Genomic DNA, 18,320 nt, shown 5'->3' on the forward strand with positions numbered 1-18,320 from the left:
CTTGAAGTTGGTCTTTAGTGTTGTTCACCACATCCCCATTGAATTCCTGATGAAGGCTCTTAGGGTCATGTTGATCTTGTCTAGAGAACACTATAGAGGACCGCCACTATGATGGTTACTGGACCTTGTTCAGGGAGGTTGCTGTGGTCTGCTCTTAGATCCACTACCCACTGATAGCATTGCTGTTATGGGTTACGTCCTTCTTCCATATGCTCTTCCAGTAATGCTCTGTCTCCAGCCTTGGTGGTCCTGTTCTCATATTGTTTCCCTGCCACTGAAGAGGGTTCTCTTGCCTTTTATCTCTCTGGTGTACCTCTTCAAGTCTTTCCTTGGCAGTGTCCAAGGCCTCAGGTATGGACAGCTTTCTATATTTCTTAGGCAGTTTCTTCATCGCACCTTTCTGCAGCTCCAATAGTTGGCTAACTTCCCTCCGTGCTACCTTGATCCTGGCCTCTAGTCTCCTTCTCCATGTGGCTTGATATTTTGCATGCAGACTGGAGCAGACGGGAGTCGAACCACCAACTTTGCAATTAGCAAGTGACATGCTCTACCTCCTGAGCCACAGCCACACGAAATACTGACTGGCTTTAGTGTTTTGAGTAGATGCAAATCTTTAGAGAGAAACCAATGATATGAATAGATATACAGTGGGTAAAATAAGTATTGAACACATCACCAATTTTTTTTTTTTTTTAAAGAAAATGTATTTCTAAGGGTGTTATTGACATAGCATAGTTGTCAGTAACAACCCATCCAATCCACACATGCAAAGAAATTGAACCATACATGTCTATAAATTAAGTTATGTGTAATAATGAGAAAAGACACAAGGAAAAAGTATTGAACACATGAAGAAAGGGAGGTGGAAAAAACATGGAAGATCATCACACCAGCTGAAATCTATAAGTAATTAGAAAACAATCCTGCCACTTAGTGCAAATTAATATCAGCCTGTTCAGTCCTAACTGATGGCCTATGAAAAAAATTACCAAAGTTTCACACAAGAAATATCTCATGATGGTTAAAACCAAAGAGACCTGTGAGGTCTTATTGTTGCAAAATATACAATTGTTTCAAAGGAAACAATAAGTAATGCACTTGACTGCTATGGCCTGTATGCACACTCACCATACATGACTCCATTATTATGGCACTGTTACACTCCATATAACTGAACGAAGGATGAATGGAAAAATGTACTGAGATATTCTTGATTACACTGATTGAAATCTGCTGCCCTCTGCCAGGATGATGAACATGAAACGAAGGTGGATGTTTCAGCAAGACAATGATCCAAAACACAGTCAAATCCCTAACACATCATAGCTCACTTACAAATGAAAGGCACCAAAAGTGGTTGTCTAATCCAGGTGCTCACACACTCAGTGTTTTTGTCTATCAGTGGGTGTTTCAGGTCGGCCCCTTTAAGGTGACTGTAGCAGGAAATTATGTGTGGATAGCCAGCTATATCCTGCTAAATATCTGTGGAGATTTTGAGGTCGTTTCCTCCTTGGATGCCAACCCCAGATTCTCCACAGTGACAGCCTGTAATAATGTTAGTGCACGTCCCTGGGCATGTAAGTTGGAATGGCTGTGCATACTTTTAAGATGGACGTTCTGCAGCCAGCTGTGACGCCTACGGTGGGATGAAGGCCTTAGTCGAAACGTCTGCTGAGGATGGAGGATATCTGAGGAGACTACTGCTCCCTGAGAGGAGAGAAAAAACAGTACAACACAGTGCATGAGTACAGGGTAAAACAAAACACAAGGGAATACAGTTTGAATCTCTGAGAGTTAATATATATAAAAAAACCCACCATATCACCATCATCGTAAGTAACAGCCAGCAGTCTGTTAACTTATTATAAGACTGAAAATGTGACAAACTGGATTTTGTAGGTGTTAGCCTAGACTGTACCTTTGGATACAGGCCAGCTGTCTCCTGGTCAGTCAAAGCCTCTTTTTGAGCAGAAAGTCAAACTATTGTTGTGAAATTGAATAATTTAATACTGTAATAATTCTCCTGTGTCCTTGACCAAAGCATGGATTTACAGAAATTATGTGAAAATAATGATTAGCTGATAAAACAATATAATGAGATTAAGTACATGATTGTTTGGATACTAGATGATTGAGGGAAAATAAACACTACAAATGATGTGACTGACTTTACTATTTTGAAAACATGCAAATATTTTTGAGAGAAACCAGATGAAGAGATTTTGTCATGGTCCTGGGTCTTTTGATGCAACGTTGTGTGTTATGGACTCTTTTTTAATTAATGGATTGCAGATATTATGTTTGTTTACATCCTCAGGCTATATTTTTAATTCTTGGCTATAGTTTGCTTATATTCTGTTTCAATTTATTCTGCCTGCTGTGTGTTTCCTGTACCTTGTTAAGTCTCTGGCTCTCTCTTAGCTGTCTCCTGTTTTAGTTAGTTAGTTTTGTTTTGGTAACTTTTGTGTCATTTTTTAGGTTTTTATTTAAGTTTAGTTAAGGGTTTAGTTTAACTTTAGTACCAGCTGTGCTCCCACCTCTTGTGTATTTATTTTCTGAGGCTCCACTCTAGTAGTGTACTCCCGTATTTTGTGTTTTCCCTTAGTTTTCCCTTAGTTTCTGAGTTTTCTGCATTTTTGATTCCAGCACTGTCTTGGCTTTTGTATTTTTGGTTTTTGTGAGAATACTAAAATACAAAGCAATACAACTTTTTGGAGTTAAGGACTGTTTCTATGTCCTGCATTTGGGTCCACACTCTGCCTGTCACACAGAATATCTTGACAAACATATTTAGATAATAAACCAAAAAGCCACATATTCCTGTCATACATACATAAATATTCAAGACACTGTTATAAATAAAGATTAGAGACACCGAATGTGTCTGTGAGGAAAAACCCCCAAAGAAAACCAAAACGAATATCCCGATTCAAATGCATGAAACAAAAAAAATTGTAATAATAAAACTCTATGGGGGGGATTTTAGTTTCAGCATTTCTGGCTGTAATCTCTATGAACTGAAAAACTGGCCTAAATTAATGGGAACATCTGTAAAGGAAAGTCTTTTGTGTGTTTGTGTTGAATCATCCTGCTTTCATTTAGTTACAGCAACGTCTCCACTGATGGTAAGAGTCCTGAGATTAGGAAAATAAGAGAGAGAGAGAGCGAGAGACCGGGAAGGGATTAATCTCAAACAGTAATGCAGAATGAAACTGTTCACAGAGAAAATTAAAAATGGCTCGACATGATTTCTGCTTTTCTCGGGTGGCAAACTTCTCTCAGCTCTGCGCGTCTGGGAGCTGTGCTGTCAGCAGTGAGCATAGCTGGTGGTGCATCAGGTCCCCAGTCATTCTGCCTTGCGCTCAGAGCAGAAGCTCAGATCAGCCCGAGTGGAGTAGGACACTCAGTCGCCACTGTGGGTGACCATTAAGACTCTTGTTTTGTTAGTGGCGAGGATTCTCGCACTTTCACTTCGACATGTGGCCGAGCGCAGGACGAGGCGATGAATAATACAACCGGCTTGGCGCTGGTAGGAGCTAGGAGCCGGGAAGGGTTACCGGCGCACCGCGTCTTAACGGGCTGTGTTCTGGCGCTGCTCATCATTTGGACACTTTTAGGTAACTTCACGGTGTGCGCGGCCGTTTATCGCTATCGGCACCTGCGCGCAAAAGTAACCAACGTCTTCATCGTGTCGTTGGCTCTGTCGGACCTCCTGGTGGCCGTGCTGGTGATGCCTTGGAAAGCGGTGGCCGAAGTGGCCGGTTTCTGGCCGTTCGGGGGCTTCTGTAAAACCTGGCTGGCCTGCGACATCATGTGTTCAACGGCCTCCATCCTAAACCTGTGCGTCATTAGTGTGGACCGATACTGGGCCATCTCCAACCCGTTTCGCTATGAGAGGAGTATGAATAGGAGGGTGGCATCCGTCATCATCGGTGTGACCTGGACAGTGTCTGTGGTCATCTCCTTCGTTCCTGTGCAGCTAAACTGGCACCGGGCGGAGATCGGTTACCCAACCGGGGAGAATCTGGCGCACTACGGTAGTAGTATTGACAGCTGTGACTCAAGCCTCAGCCGCACATATGCCATCTCCTCTTCCCTCATCAGCTTCTACATCCCGGTCGCGATCATGATCGTGACATACACACGCATCTACCGGATAGCCCAGATGCAGATACGCATGATATCCTCCTTGGAACGGGCTGCTGAGCACGCGCAGAGTTGCCGCTCGGACGTTCCTGAACTGATTTCGCACCTGTGCACAGAAATGAGCACGCGCTCGTCTCAGTCTCACATCAGTCTACATCCGGACTGCCAGCCCTCTAATCAGTCACACTGCGAGCTCAAAGTCTCCATCAGAAAAGAGACAAAAGTGCTCAAAACTCTGAGCATCATAATGGGCGTGTTCGTCTGCTGCTGGCTGCCTTTCTTTATCCTCAACTGCGCTCTGCCTTTCTGTCCCGGACCAGCTGCTCCGGCGGCCCAACGCGCCCCTTACTGCGTTAGCGAAAAAACTTTTGATGTCTTTGTGTGGATCGGCTGGAGCAATTCGTCTCTAAACCCAGTCATATATGCGTTCAACGCGGACTTCAGAGACGCTTTCCTGCGCCTGTTGCGCTGCCGGGGACGCGGCTTTTTGGCCGCGGTGAGTGCCGCGGTGGAGACGGTAATGGCGAGTAACCAGGCGGGAAACTCCAAGCGAGAAAGCCCGACGAAGGTGAGGCTGGACGTCTCCTGCGCGACAAACACGAGGGGAAGTGAGGACAGTGGGAACACTACGGTGACTGTGTTTTATCACAGAGGGACGAGGTCGGAACAAGTGACGGACACCGAGGACAGGAGCGACAGAGACAAGCTGACGCACATTCCCATCTGAGCGGGATCATTTCAGGTGAGGGGTAAGGCAAACACAAGGAGAACAGACTAAACCCCGGATGTAGAGGGACAGGAAAAGCGAAGCACTGAATTTTTCCCCACCAGGGAGATCTCGAGGACCCACAAAATAACCCACCTTACTGCTACACTACATCTGGATGTCTTCTAAAGTCTTTTTTCCCCTCTTGGGATTAGGGAGTGTGTTTGGATAACTGTGGGTGGTGCAGCTGTTTCTACCTGTGTGTAGACATAAGCTTTATCTTTGCTGATCAGTACCCAACAAAATCTTTAGGTTAAAATATTCAGAAGCAAAATTTGAAGGGGGCCTGTTGAAAAGTTTATAAAAATAGCAGGTTAAGTTAGGTGGAGGAAAAAAAGGAGAAAATATGACCTTTTATGAAAAAAATAATATATAGTTGTACTTTGGAAGTAAAGTGGACACATGTAGGTGAATACATGCTTGAATCGGGCAGAGGGAGGTGCATCCTTCTCACCCTCACCTCCAGCTTTCAGATTGGAGTAGATGTTTTACATGGATGGGTGGATTAACATAAAAATTTACTCAGTAGGACAGAGGTTTTGCAGAGTGGCCATTCAAAAGGCAAATAGCTGGCTTTCCTCTCTCTCTTCCCCCAGTGTGGAGAGAGATTTACCAGAGGTCAGGATTTTTGTGACTCTCTAGAAATGGGATTATGTAAGTAACTCACATTAGCACCCGTCAGCTGTGCATCTTGGTGGATGCACGGTGCACTCTGTTACCCCCGCACACCCCCACCTAACCCAGCCACCTCTCCTTCTTTCCCCTGAAAGAAACAATCATGAATTATTTGTAGTGGTTGTTCCTGTGAAAGATGTCCTGACCAGCAAGAACATAGAAGCTTTTATGGTGACAACTCCTGAAAACACAAGATGTGATTCTTTGCAGTAAGGCTGATGCAGAAATGGCCACCACAAGAGCAGAGGTACGCAGTCTCGTCTGCTCTGGATGAACTTTCTGCATATTTTCATCTGTTCATTTTAATTTCACAGGACCTTGTTGGTGTTAAATATGAACGCGTCTGTTGTGACCTGAAAGAGCCACCAAGCCTTAATGGAACCAACAAGAAATATGATTTCCTCCTGCAGTTTGTTTCTAAAACCACACACACATAAGCCTGTAAATCAGAATTTTCTTTGTGTTTTAAGGCCTAAACAAAAAAGTAAAGGTGACTTTCTGTACCTGTATTACTCATTTCCAGTCTATACTCACTGGCAACTTGATTAGGTATACATTTGAAACTGTTTGTTAATACAAATATCCAATCAGCCAATCACACTGAAACAACTGGTCAGGATTACCTGCTAAAGTTCAAACTGAGCATAAGAATGGGCAAGAAAGTCAGTTTAAGTGACTTTCAACATGAAATGGTTGCTAGTGCCTTTTTCTGTGCAAGCATGTTTAGGATTTACAGAAAATGGGCTGAATGTCCAGTGAGCAGCAGGTCTCTGGGTGAAAATTGATATTGATATCAGCAGTCAGAGGAAAATGGCTAGACTGCTTCGAACTGATAGGAAGGCAGGAGTATATCAAATAACTAATTGTTCCAATTAAGGTATGTGGAAGAAAATCTCTGGCACAATATGTCAAATTTTGAAGCCAAAGCAGAAGACCACGTGTGGTACCACTCCTATCAGGTAAGAACAGGAAACTGAGGCTACAAAGCCTGGATCCATCCTTGTTGATGCATCGTGTATCAGGATAATCGTTTATGTCACAAAGCTTAATTAATGTTAAATTGGTTTCTTGAACATGACGGTGAGTTCACTGCACTGAAATGGCCTCCACAGATCCCAATCCAACAGAGCACATTTGGGATGTGTTGGAACAGGAGGTTGACATCATGCATGTGCAACTAACAAATTTGCAACAACAGTGTGATGCTATTATGCCAACATGGACAAAAATCTCAGAGGAATGTTTCCAGCACTTGTGAAACCTGGGACTTCTTTAGCCCTACTGTTAATCCAAAAAATGGAACTTCCTTTTCTTTTGAATAGAGTTGTGAAAAGCTCTATTAAGCCCACGTTAACTTTTTTCCCTGACATCAATATATTAGCTGTTTCTCAAACCAAAGAAGCCCTTCCTGAATAGGCTGTACGTCATAGCATAGCACCTAATTTTTCAAATAAAGCCGTCATAAATGTTCCAAGAGGCATTAACATGAGTAACATGGTTGAATGACAAGAATTAGTCTAGTAGACGGTGATTGCAACACCTTCCTCTGTCAGCACAGCTTTCAATCAAGGTGGTTACAGTCCAAACTTTAAACGTTAAAATCCAAACAGGTGAGTTATAAAAACCTTTATGGTCCAAAGTTTGAACATATATTATGAGTGAAGTTACATTTTAGCTTAATATATCAAATATATTTTTCAAGATATAATTGAAAAATAGTCTGTCCACTTTCAGGCAATGTTTGAACATGACTATTGCAAAACATCCATCCATCCATCCATCCATCCATTCGCTTCTGCTTATCCTTTTCAGGGTTGCAGGGGGGCTGGAGCCTATCCCAGCTGTCTTAGGGCGAGAGGCAGGGTACACCCTGGACAGGTCGCCAGTCTGCTGCAGGGCTAGCACATAGAGACAGACAATCATTCACACTCACATTCACACCTATGGGCAATTTAGAGTTTCTAATTAACCTAACCCCACTAAGTGCACGTCCTTGGTGTGTGGGAGGAAGCCGGAGTACCCGGAGAGAACCCACGGGGAGAACCCACGGGGAGAACATGCAAGCTCCACATAAAAAGACCCCGGCCTGATGGAATTGAACTCAGGACCTTCTTGCTGTGAGGCAACAGTGCTAACCACCATGCTGCAAAACAATTAGCTTAATATTTTCACAACTTTTTTCCCCCCATCAGAATAAATGTGGATCTATAATTTGGGGCCGGTACATTAAAAATGTCTCAGCACTGGCTAGTTAAAATATGGAAAAAAATCATTCAACCTCAATACTTTAACTTCCCATATTTGAGTACACAGTAATAAAAAACTTTACATTGCAAAAGACAATTATAGAACAAAATTCTGGAGTTTCTAGATGGAACTGTTTTCATAAAGGCAGAAAATATTATTTTTATTAAATATCAGCATATTTTTAAACATATATAATGATTACTGTGAAATTTTACTGCAACGTTTTAGCGTTATATGTCAAACACTTTTCACATATATAATAAAAAAAGAAATAAATAGAACAAAAACAAAAACGGTTACTTGACTTATTTTCTGGCCAGTTTTTCACATATTGTGTATGTATATATATATATATATATATATATATATATATAAATATATATATATATATATATATATATACATATATATATTTTCTTTTACCTCTTAGCATATCTGAACTTGAACTCTTAGTGCACAGTAGGTTTCAAAATGTTAAGTAGATGGGTATGTAGGTCTTAAAAATTAAAAATATGGACGTTTCACAAAATTGTTTCCGAGACATAATTTGAGAAAATCCCAGAATTTTTTCTCTATTCGGGCCAGATGATTTACTAATATTTTTCTTTTTCGGTCCAGCTTTGTAATATTTGCTCAAAATTTAAATGAAAATAAAATTTCTTTGAAAAATATTGTTTTATTTTCGCATTATTTTGAAATATAATTATATACTATTCATAAATTGTCAGTAGTTATTTTTGCAATGTGAAGATTTATTCTAAAAATGTGATGATTTGACATTGGAGTGATCCAGGCCTTGAAAATTAAAAAATAAAATTGTCCCATATTTTAGTTAGTGAGTTATAATCATACTACCATCTGGAAATGCCTTGTTCTGTTGGTACAGGATAATCTACTGATATCTTTGTTTTTGTGCTACAACTTTTTTTGTGATCATACTTGCTCCAGGATAAAAGTTGAATGTAAATATGATTTTAATTTTTGTGACTCAGAATTTCCTGGTAAAATGTGTTCTACATGCTTTTTTTTGCAGTAATGTGTAATGTGTAAATTGTGTAATTCAACAATATACCATATGTATGTATATATATTCCCAATGTAAAGTCTTAGTGAGTAAAGTCTTATCTTTAAAAGGTTATGAGATAATTATGTATATGATATATGAAGCTACAATATCACAGCATTCATATAAACACTCAAATTTTCTATCATAAAACTTTGATGCAAATTGAAGACAGCTGAGCAGAAGGCATAGTTCATCTCAGAAGAATGACTCAGTTATAACATTTTACTTTAGGTATAAAAATTCAACCCTTTCCATACTCTTATTATATAGGGTAATATTTGCTATACAAGCCAAAACTGCTTTTCTTTATAACAGGCTGTAAGTGTATCAAAGCAGCTCATTTAATATGTGAATTTATGCAGATTCTCTCTCTCCTATAGCCAGCATCAGTCTGACACGCTTCCTATAATGGATTCATTTTTCAGCTGAACTGAATTGTTGTCATCCAACTATAAACTGAAACCTGTCCTTCCCAGTATGTTAAATTCTTCCTTTAATTAACAGCAGCAAAAAATTGTTAGTCATAGCTCCCAGTTGTACTGAAAACATATGGAGAACCATAATATAATCTCAAGGCAACAGTTATACCGTGTTTGTGTCTGTGCATTGTAAGAGTTGTAAGACATTGTAAGACATCATGGTATGTTTCTAATTATAATATTCACTCTGCAATGCTCTTGCAACCTTCATGGGACATTCAGCTGCACCGGGCACAAGAATATTCCCCACACCAAAGAGGATTAATAAAACAAAGGTCAAATAAATGTTTTAAAATGTGCAGATGCTGCACGGGGAGTGAGAAAAGTCTTTTTTATGGTCTGACTGGAGTGCCGTTCATGATGAAGTGATTATATCTATTAATATTAACTGACTAATGACTGTCCTCATTTCATTCTTACCCAAAAGAAGCTCATTGCATTAATGTGTCTCCCAAGGTAGATCGCCAGGGGAAGGTTTTTATGGGCCACATCTGCCTATCTTGATAGTGTGAGAGTTAAAAGAGCCCCTGCAGCAGAGAGATTCTGAGGGAGGTGTTAATCGAAGTCTGCACTTGAATAGGGAGAACTCCTCTAATAAAGGTAATTCCTACACTGTGCTTTCTATGGAACATGGTTTCTCATGATAACCCTCCCTTATAATAATAAAGTTGCCTATCTATGGCCAATTATCTTTTTTTTGTAGAATTTTTAAGTGAAGAGAAGTAAAATCTTCACTGTAAGATTCAATGTAAAATCTGGAGCAAATAGAAAAAGTGAGGCATTTTCCAAATGTTAATTCACTGTTAATTTCTATTTCATGAATTCAAAAACAGGAATTTCTACTAAGTCTGAGACGTTGAATAAACGTTTAGGTCTTAAATTAGTTATTAGAAAGCTTTGACCAAATATTTAAAAAAAGAACAGGACAGAAAAAGCAGAATTTTAATTCCTGTAAACAAACATTTTCCACTTCACTCTGTAATTTAGTGGATTTCTTGTATGCATAGCAGAACATATACTCTCACTAGCCACTTTATTAGGTTCACCTTGCTAGTGCCAGGTTGGGGCATCTTTTGTTTTTTCAGAGTGACTTTAATTCTTCATGAATGTGTGCAGATTTAACACGGTGCTGGAAAACATTCCTCAGAGATTTTGGTCCACGATGACATGATGACATCACACAGCTGCTGCAAATTTGTCAGCTGCACAGCCGTGATGCAAATGTCCTGTTCCCCCACATCCCAAAGGTGCTCTATTGGATTTAGATCTGGTGACTGTTGAGGTCGTTTGAGCACAGTAAACTCATTGTCATGTTCAAGAAACCAGTTTGAGATTATTTGAGCTTTTGATTTGTGACATGGCGTGTTATTCGCTGGAAGAAGCCTGGCCATTCTGACATCAACAGAGCAACTGGCTATTTCGCCTTCTTCTAAACATTCCCTGTAAACTGTAGAGACGTTTGTGCAAAAAAAAAATAATCTCAGCAAATCAGCAGTTTCTGAAACACTCAGACCAGGCAGCAAGAACCGTGCCATGTTCAAAGTCACTTACATCACCGTTTCCCTCTTCTGAAGCTCCGTTTGAACATCAGCAGGTCATCTTGATCCTGTCTAGATGCCTAAATGATTTAGGCTGTACAGATGTAGCCAATGAGGTGACTGGTGAGTGTGTATATGTAATCACAAACCATTTTTTTTTTGTATATGTTTTGTGATTGGAAGGCTAAATCTACTCTTATCCTACACAATGATGATGAGAGAGGTCCCACTCTAATCTTTGTTTCCTGCGATGTTCATTCTCCTCATTCTCTTATGGATCTGATTTAGACCCAGACAAGTTTTGATGGATTTTATTTGCCTTTTCCAATCAAGAAAATTCAGTCGGCTTACAGTTTCTCTTTGGAATCTTTAAACCACATGGAGGGTTAGTTCACAAGCTGATGGCTTCCACAAGGCCTGCCAGTCTGATAAAAATGGGCTTTTAGGGAGGGTTTTAAGGCACTTTAAGGAATCCAGAGATCATATCAGTTGTTTCAACATTAGGCAAAATATAAAATAAAATAACATACAGAATTTTATTGAAGTACAAATTGTGAAAAGCTACTATAATGAAGTAAGAATGAACAGAATAAACAGAATAGAATATAGATAAACAGAATAAACATATAGAGCTGGAAATTAGATTAAGGCCCATAAGTATTTAGAAGTGCAAAGCTTTTGTACCCCTGCACACTCTGCACAGAGCATTATAAATCACACAATAAAGGTATGACTGAAGTGTGGAATTTCTGCTTTAATTCACAGACTTTAACAAAAGTATTGGATTTACTGTTAAGGAATTACAGCCATTTTTATGCACACAACTTTTGACTGACAAGCAGTTTCATTACCACATGAGGTCTGCTTCCTTGTTAATTCACAACAAATTGAACAGGTAAAAAAAAAAAATTCAACACCTGATTTCAGGTGTTGAATGAACATTTGATACCTGTTTTCTAATTAAGAGGTTTAAAGTAATGTCAGTGTAAGTGCATAGGTGCATTTAACCAAAGCCACATTACTACCAAGGCTGAATGATAGCCATTGGTGGTGATATTTCTGCCATGCCCAGAAACATCACCCTAACTGTAGCTTAATCTGACTCACTGATGTGAATCAGTGCATAATCAGATTAGTTTTTGGGCATTCCTATCTATTTAGAATTGTGGGATATAATATGGAAATCCCTGAATTATTTTAAAAACCACCATAATCTGATTGAACTGTTGCTTCCAGAAAAAACCCCCCACCAACTTAAATTTTTTTTTGGATGAGAATGTGCAGTTATGTGTAGGATATGTGGACTCCCCTGCACACCTCTCTCTCTTCTCCTCTGTGGTTTGTAAAGTCTCTCTATCTGACAGATCTTATAATCCCCCTTTGGTCCTTTGGGAAATCAGATCATAAAGTTCTCACACTGTTTGCTGCAATAATCCTAAAAGTCCATGGGGGGAGAGAAGTCCCTGCTTTCAGCATTATTATAGATTTATAGAGAACACATTTAAAATTTTTTAGATTTTGTCCTGGTTTATAATTACATCTACACAACTCTTATACAAGAGCATGCATTTATGTCAAAGAACATGAGAGAATTAGGCCAGATAAAAAAAGAAAGTTAAAAAAAGTGAAGGTAGAGATAGTCTGGAGTATTCCACTAAAGCGAGTCAAAGCTGTGTGTTTGCCAGAATTTGATCTGCACTGAAAATAGATACAGAATAAAAAAAATGAATGCAGGACCAGAACTAAATCTTATTGTTGTAAAACAACATTTTGAGTTAAAATGAAACATTGCAGGCTTACTAAGGTTTAAAATTACTTTGATTAAACAATCATTCAGAGAAACTAAAAGAAAAATAACCTTTGCCAATGCCAGTGTCCGTTCAAAGGCCGTTCAAAGTAAATAATTCAGACGTGCGTTTATGTAACAGTTTTGATTTACATTTGTACACGGGACAAGAGCCAGAAATAGCTCCAGGGTTGAAAAAAACACTTGGAGGGGGAGAGAAAACAATTGGGGAAGTGCAAGAAGAGGACACACAATGCTTTATTAATAAGAAGAAACGGTTCCAACAGACGGCCACAAGTGGCCGGTGCAGCTGTGTCGGTGCATCTTTTCTGCCAGTTTTCATTCGTTCTGTTGTGTGAGGCAGTTGAATTATTAGTGCGAGGTGTCAGAAAACCTTCCAGCCCACTCTCACAGTGTCCCTCTAACCTCTAAGAATAGACCAGGATGAGACGGACCCGGAGGGAAGCAGCAGAGTTTTTGTCTGTCCTGGTCAGAAAATGAACCTGATACAGGCACAAGAACGACGGCATCTAGTGGCTGATGTCAGATATTACACCCACTAATTTATGTTAAAGAGTTTGAGCTAAGGATAAACACTTAAATGTGGACTTTAGGAGGATTACAAATCATTTTATTATAATTAAACAAAATGGAAAAGTGAAACCACAGGAATTTTCCACAGTCAATAACCTTAACATTTCAGGACAGTCAAGGTCAGTCAACATCCAGTATCAATAAAAAGGACATTAATGATTTATGAACACTGGTAAACAATAACTTGTTGTTTACCAGCAAAGTAAACAACAAGTTATTTAAGAGCAAAGTTTGCTCTTAAACTTTGACATTAAGAGCAAAGTTTATGAATTTAAACTTTGCTCTTAATGTCACATGACAGATGTAACAGCTCTATATATTCTTCTGTTACGTGAATAAAAGCCTTATTCCAACTTCCTTATTTCGACCCAGGACAGGATCTACATGGTAGGGATACAAATAGCAATTTTTGTTTTGGTTTAAAACTTCGGGTGTACTAGTTTTTAAAATCTTGAAAATATTTTTATTTATACAGAGTATTGATAAGCAGTTTATAACTGCTTATCCTCAGTTTCATTTTTAAATTAATCCAAATCTGCACAAAAATGTGATAGGTTCTCTTTCTGTCCTTACTCCTCTCACACATTTATGATAAAGTTCCGGTTTGCATTTTATTGTGAAATCTTGCTGACAGACACATCAGTGCTGTGTTGGTCTACAGATAACATTCATACCTGTTTTGTAGTCATTTGAGTTGTTTGTTTTTCTTGATCAAAAACCTGGAATATATAGAAGAAAAAGGGAGATATGGAAATATTTTACAAATCACTTCTTTTTCAGTACCTGAAAACAGCTTCATTATTACCAAGACAGCTCCTTCAAGAAGAAACACAGTAAAAACACACACATGCATACTCATATTCTGAAAGGTGTGAGAGAACATTGAGCAGTTTGATTGTTTAAATTGTGTTGTTTTGTTTTCCCTCTCAGAGATGTTACACAACATATTTTTGCTTTTTGTGGGTCTGCTGTCATTGGAACATGTGTCCTTTGCACAGGTTCCTTCTTCACAAATAGGTAATTCAAAAATGTGTGAACTATGTCTATTAGCCTTACAGCCTGATACAACACATATATGTGCTTATAGCCATGCACTTTGTGTACTTTCCCTTCCTGCTGTCAAAATGTAATTTTTTTTAACTTGCTTTAATTTTTAGTAAATATCAAAGAAACAAGAGAGTATGCTGAGAGGATGCAGAACTTTACCAGGACAAATTTTGAGCACTTGGAGAAAGTGAGGAACAGATCCATTCGTGTTGCAAGGAGCTGTAAAGACCTCAGGGACAGATATGATGAATGAGAAGGCAAGGACAAGATTCATAAATGTAACATAACAGTCCAAGGCATTTATGTCCTCTTAAGACTGAATTATGTTATTTTAATGCTATAACATTTCCAGATGGAGTATACTACCTGACAACAGGCAATGGCATGCTGTACCAGACTTACTGTGACATGACCACAGCTGGAGGCGGATGGACACTGGTGGCGAGCGTCCATGAAAACAGCATTTATGGAAGGTGCACTGTGGGTGATCGCTGGTCCAGCCAGCAGGGCAACAATGCTGGACTGCCGGATGGAGACGGGAACTGGTCCAACAGAAACACCTTTGGAACAGTAGAGAGCGCCACTTCTGATGACTTTAAGGTAAAATAACAAATCACCAGTGGTGGAAAGAGATTGTTACGGATTCAAATATTGGGGATGGATACAGGAGGAAAAACCAAAATAACAACACTGGTCCGGCCGGGTCAAGTCAAACGAAGATTTAATGAACGCACGCGTGGGAGATGGACACCATACAGCAGACAGCATCAGATCTCAAAATGGTGGAGCCTTGATCAAACTCTTATAGCCTCTAGTGGCCCCCACCTAATCATAAAAGCCTAAACATTCACATTCTTTCTCTCACACAGCGCCTAAGCTACAACCTTGGCTCCCTGTTTATCTGCTCCTGCTGAGATGGGGCAGTATGCTCTGTTCTCTTCCAATCAGACAAATAAGGCGATGACTTTCTGGAACCGTATTTCTTATAACTCAGCAGTATAATGCATCATAAAACAATATCATTCATTCACAATAAATCAGCAGTCTAATATAATGCAGATCAGTTTAACAAATGTAATAGTTATCACCTTCTTCTAATTCAGGAGAATAATGCAAACTAAAACTACATAATAATTCACAATCTTTAATTAGGGGTCTAACATGGCATAAAATAATATTATAATACAACAAGACATTAACACTACTTTACTTTTTTTGGAGGTTGGTTAAGTAATTCCATTTATTACTTTCTACTTCTTTTTAGCTCATATTTTATTCCACTGCATTTAACTGATTGTAATATTATTTCACATCAGCATTACATATAAAAAGGCATAGTAAGATAATAAATTTAGTTCTGTTTCTATTGGATTTACCAGAAACTAGATGTAAAGAAGATAAAGAGTCAGTAAAACTTTTGTGATTTGTGCACCTTTACTGTACTCTACTATATAAAACTAGCTAGCTACAATTACCTGCAACTAGCTGTACCTGAGGGTAAATAGGTAGAACATAATAAAGAGTTTAGAGCCCTTGTTGAGTCCTAGAATTTCTGCTTTGATTTCTTTTTTCTCATTTTCCATGTCTGTTCCTCTCTCTGTCTCATCTTGCTGTTACTGCCTGTTCTACTGTCTCTGTTATGAGTCTCTGTATTTAGGAATTGTCTTTTACTTTTTCAAAACGTACTTTTAAAGTAAGTTCTCTTTCATGATTTCAAAGGTTGAGTGAAATGAGAAAATGTACCTATTTGTTGCAAAATAAGTATTGCATAAGTGTGGCAAAAGTCTTATTTAAAGTTACAGCAGTAATGTGTGCACATTCCCAGAATCCAGGTTACTACGATATAACAGCTGAGGACATGTCTGTGTGGCACATTCCCAACAACTTCCCGCTGGAATTCTGGAACATGGAAGCTGCAGCCGTCCTCCGCTACCACACTGAAAACCGCTTCCTCAGCCTGTATGGAGGAAATCTCTTTCAGCTCTTCAAAGTAATTTAGTTGTCCAAAAACCGAACTTATAACCAGGGTAAAAGGTCACAAACCGCTAGGTATAAGTTACCTGTCAGCTAGTGTCTGTCATTAACAAGGTGGTACTACTGGATGGGTGATACTTTGTACAAATAATAGTTGCCATTGATCTCTTTCTTTGGGTGGTCTGTGCATGGGTAAAGGAAACTGAAAAATAAGTGTTTTTGTTTGCATTTCTTTCTCTTTCTGTAACACTTGAAGATTCACACAAAGAAAGAATATTGCACTTATGACGTCTTTCTGTCAAAATGTCCTGTTCAATTAAATTGATAGTGTTAAATTTAAGTAAATGGTAAGAAGATATCTGGCTGCACTCCTTCACTCCCTTCGGACACTTTTTTTGTTGTCTCTGTGGTCTTCTTGTTTTGCCTGTAGCTGTTCCACAGAAGCCAGAAATCACGTTCACACAGCCACACATGTTGATTTTTAAAATGTCTTTTCAAAAGCATTACATTTGTTTGCTTTTCAGTCAGAAACTATTTACAGATATGTAAATAACTCCAGCCCTGAGCCATTTCTAACCAGTTATAGCTGAGACTTCTTTAGTATAAAATAAAACAGTGGTTAAAAATGTTGTTAACAAACAAACCTGCAGATCTACACATAATAAGACTGTCTCATCTTTTCAGCAATATCCAGTGAGATACAATGTTGGGTCATACGGTGACAGAGGGCCAGCTATTCCCATCGTATACGACCGCGGGGATAAGCAGTCCACCAGAATGTTGTATGGACCCAATCCAAGAAGTAAGAAGATAAAAACTCCATCTATCTATCTATGTGTGTGTGTGTGTGTGTACCATTATTGATGAATAGGATACATGTGGATTATCATCTATACTAATAAAAGGTTAAGTAAAATGTTTTTAAGTGTAGATTGCATCCCAAAGTTAATGATATTTTTATGTTTCTTGTTTGAAAGATGAGTTTGAACCAGGCTTCATCACATTCAGAGCAATAAACAATGAACGTGCCGCCATGGCTATCTGCTCTGGTGTCAAGCCGACTGTTGGTTACAACACTGAACATGTGAGTAATCAGTCATCACACATCTGCAGGCAATGAGTAATCACAACAAATGGTATAAATGCTTAATAATAATAATGCTTAATAATGTGTATGTGTTAGTCCTCATAGGAAAATTACTGAATTTATCAGAGGAACCCACCCGAGGGATTAATAAAGTTTCATCTAATCTCTAATCTTACTCCTTTGCATTTAACCCATTCACCCAGTGAAGCAGTGGGCAGCCACCAATGCAGCGTGTAGGGACGGTACCTTGTATATCAAAGTATATCCAGTGTACTGACAATATTTGTGTGTGTCTGTGTGTTTGCAGTACTGTATAGGAGGAGGAGGATATTTCCACCCTGACCAGTGTGGGGACTTCCCATCATTTGACTACGACAGACTGGGCAGGGAGCAAGGCTGGAGCACCTCCAGAGAGATGACCGATGCTGCTGTCTTACTGTTTTACCGCTGAGAGGATTTGTGTACATGTAGCCTTTGACTAAAGTCTGTTCAGCAGTCCCAGATGTAACCAGATCAGGCAAAGTCAGGCTCATTTGTACAATGTTTATTAACCACATGGTTTCTGTATATCAGAAACCAAATGGAAATTAAGAGATAATTAAAAGAGTGATTTGAAATTGAACCAGTCTACAAACATCTGGAAACTGAGGAGACCAGCTGGTGCAAAAATGTTGTCTCATACTTGTCTGATATGGGCTTCTGCTGCTTAACAGTCTCGCACCTATTTTCTCATATTTTTTTTTGTTTGAAACAAAATGTTTGATCTGAACTGCAGATAGGTCAGTTCGCCACAGCCATGCTGTTGTAAAAGAGCAATTAAAGAGCTCCTGAAATATGAAAGGCCTTCCTATGATAAAAAGGGATATGTTACATGGAATAGTTGAAACAGTTCATTAATTTATTGTTTAAGATTTT

At 39.0% G+C, this 18,320-nt stretch overlaps 1 protein-coding gene and 1 pseudogene across 2 annotated transcripts; both read left to right on the plus strand.

Moving 5' to 3' along the window:
* The first annotated feature begins 3,061 nt into the window (after nt 1-3,061).
* LOC146516879 (D(1) dopamine receptor-like) lies at nt 3,062-6,654 on the plus strand. The gene has a single exon (XM_085163137.1). The coding sequence runs from the start codon at nt 3,503-3,505 to the stop codon at nt 4,871-4,873; it is 1,371 nt and encodes a 456-aa protein (XP_085019263.1). The 5' UTR covers nt 3,062-3,502; the 3' UTR covers nt 4,874-6,654.
* Nucleotides 6,655-13,555: 6,901 nt separating this feature from the next.
* On the plus strand, nt 13,556-17,957 carry LOC146516880 (intelectin-like; annotated as a pseudogene). The gene is made up of 9 exons (XR_014874593.1): nt 13,556-13,684; nt 14,078-14,130; nt 14,228-14,314; nt 14,455-14,601; nt 14,697-14,944; nt 16,170-16,334; nt 17,003-17,120; nt 17,296-17,402; nt 17,713-17,957. The product of XR_014874593.1 is annotated as an intelectin-like (transcript).
* The last annotated feature ends 363 nt before the right edge of the window (nt 17,958-18,320 follow it).

Source organism: Neolamprologus multifasciatus, chromosome 6, assembly GCF_963576455.1.
Source record: "Neolamprologus multifasciatus chromosome 6, fNeoMul1.2, whole genome shotgun sequence".
Lineage (NCBI taxonomy): Eukaryota > Metazoa > Chordata > Actinopteri > Cichliformes > Cichlidae > Neolamprologus > Neolamprologus multifasciatus.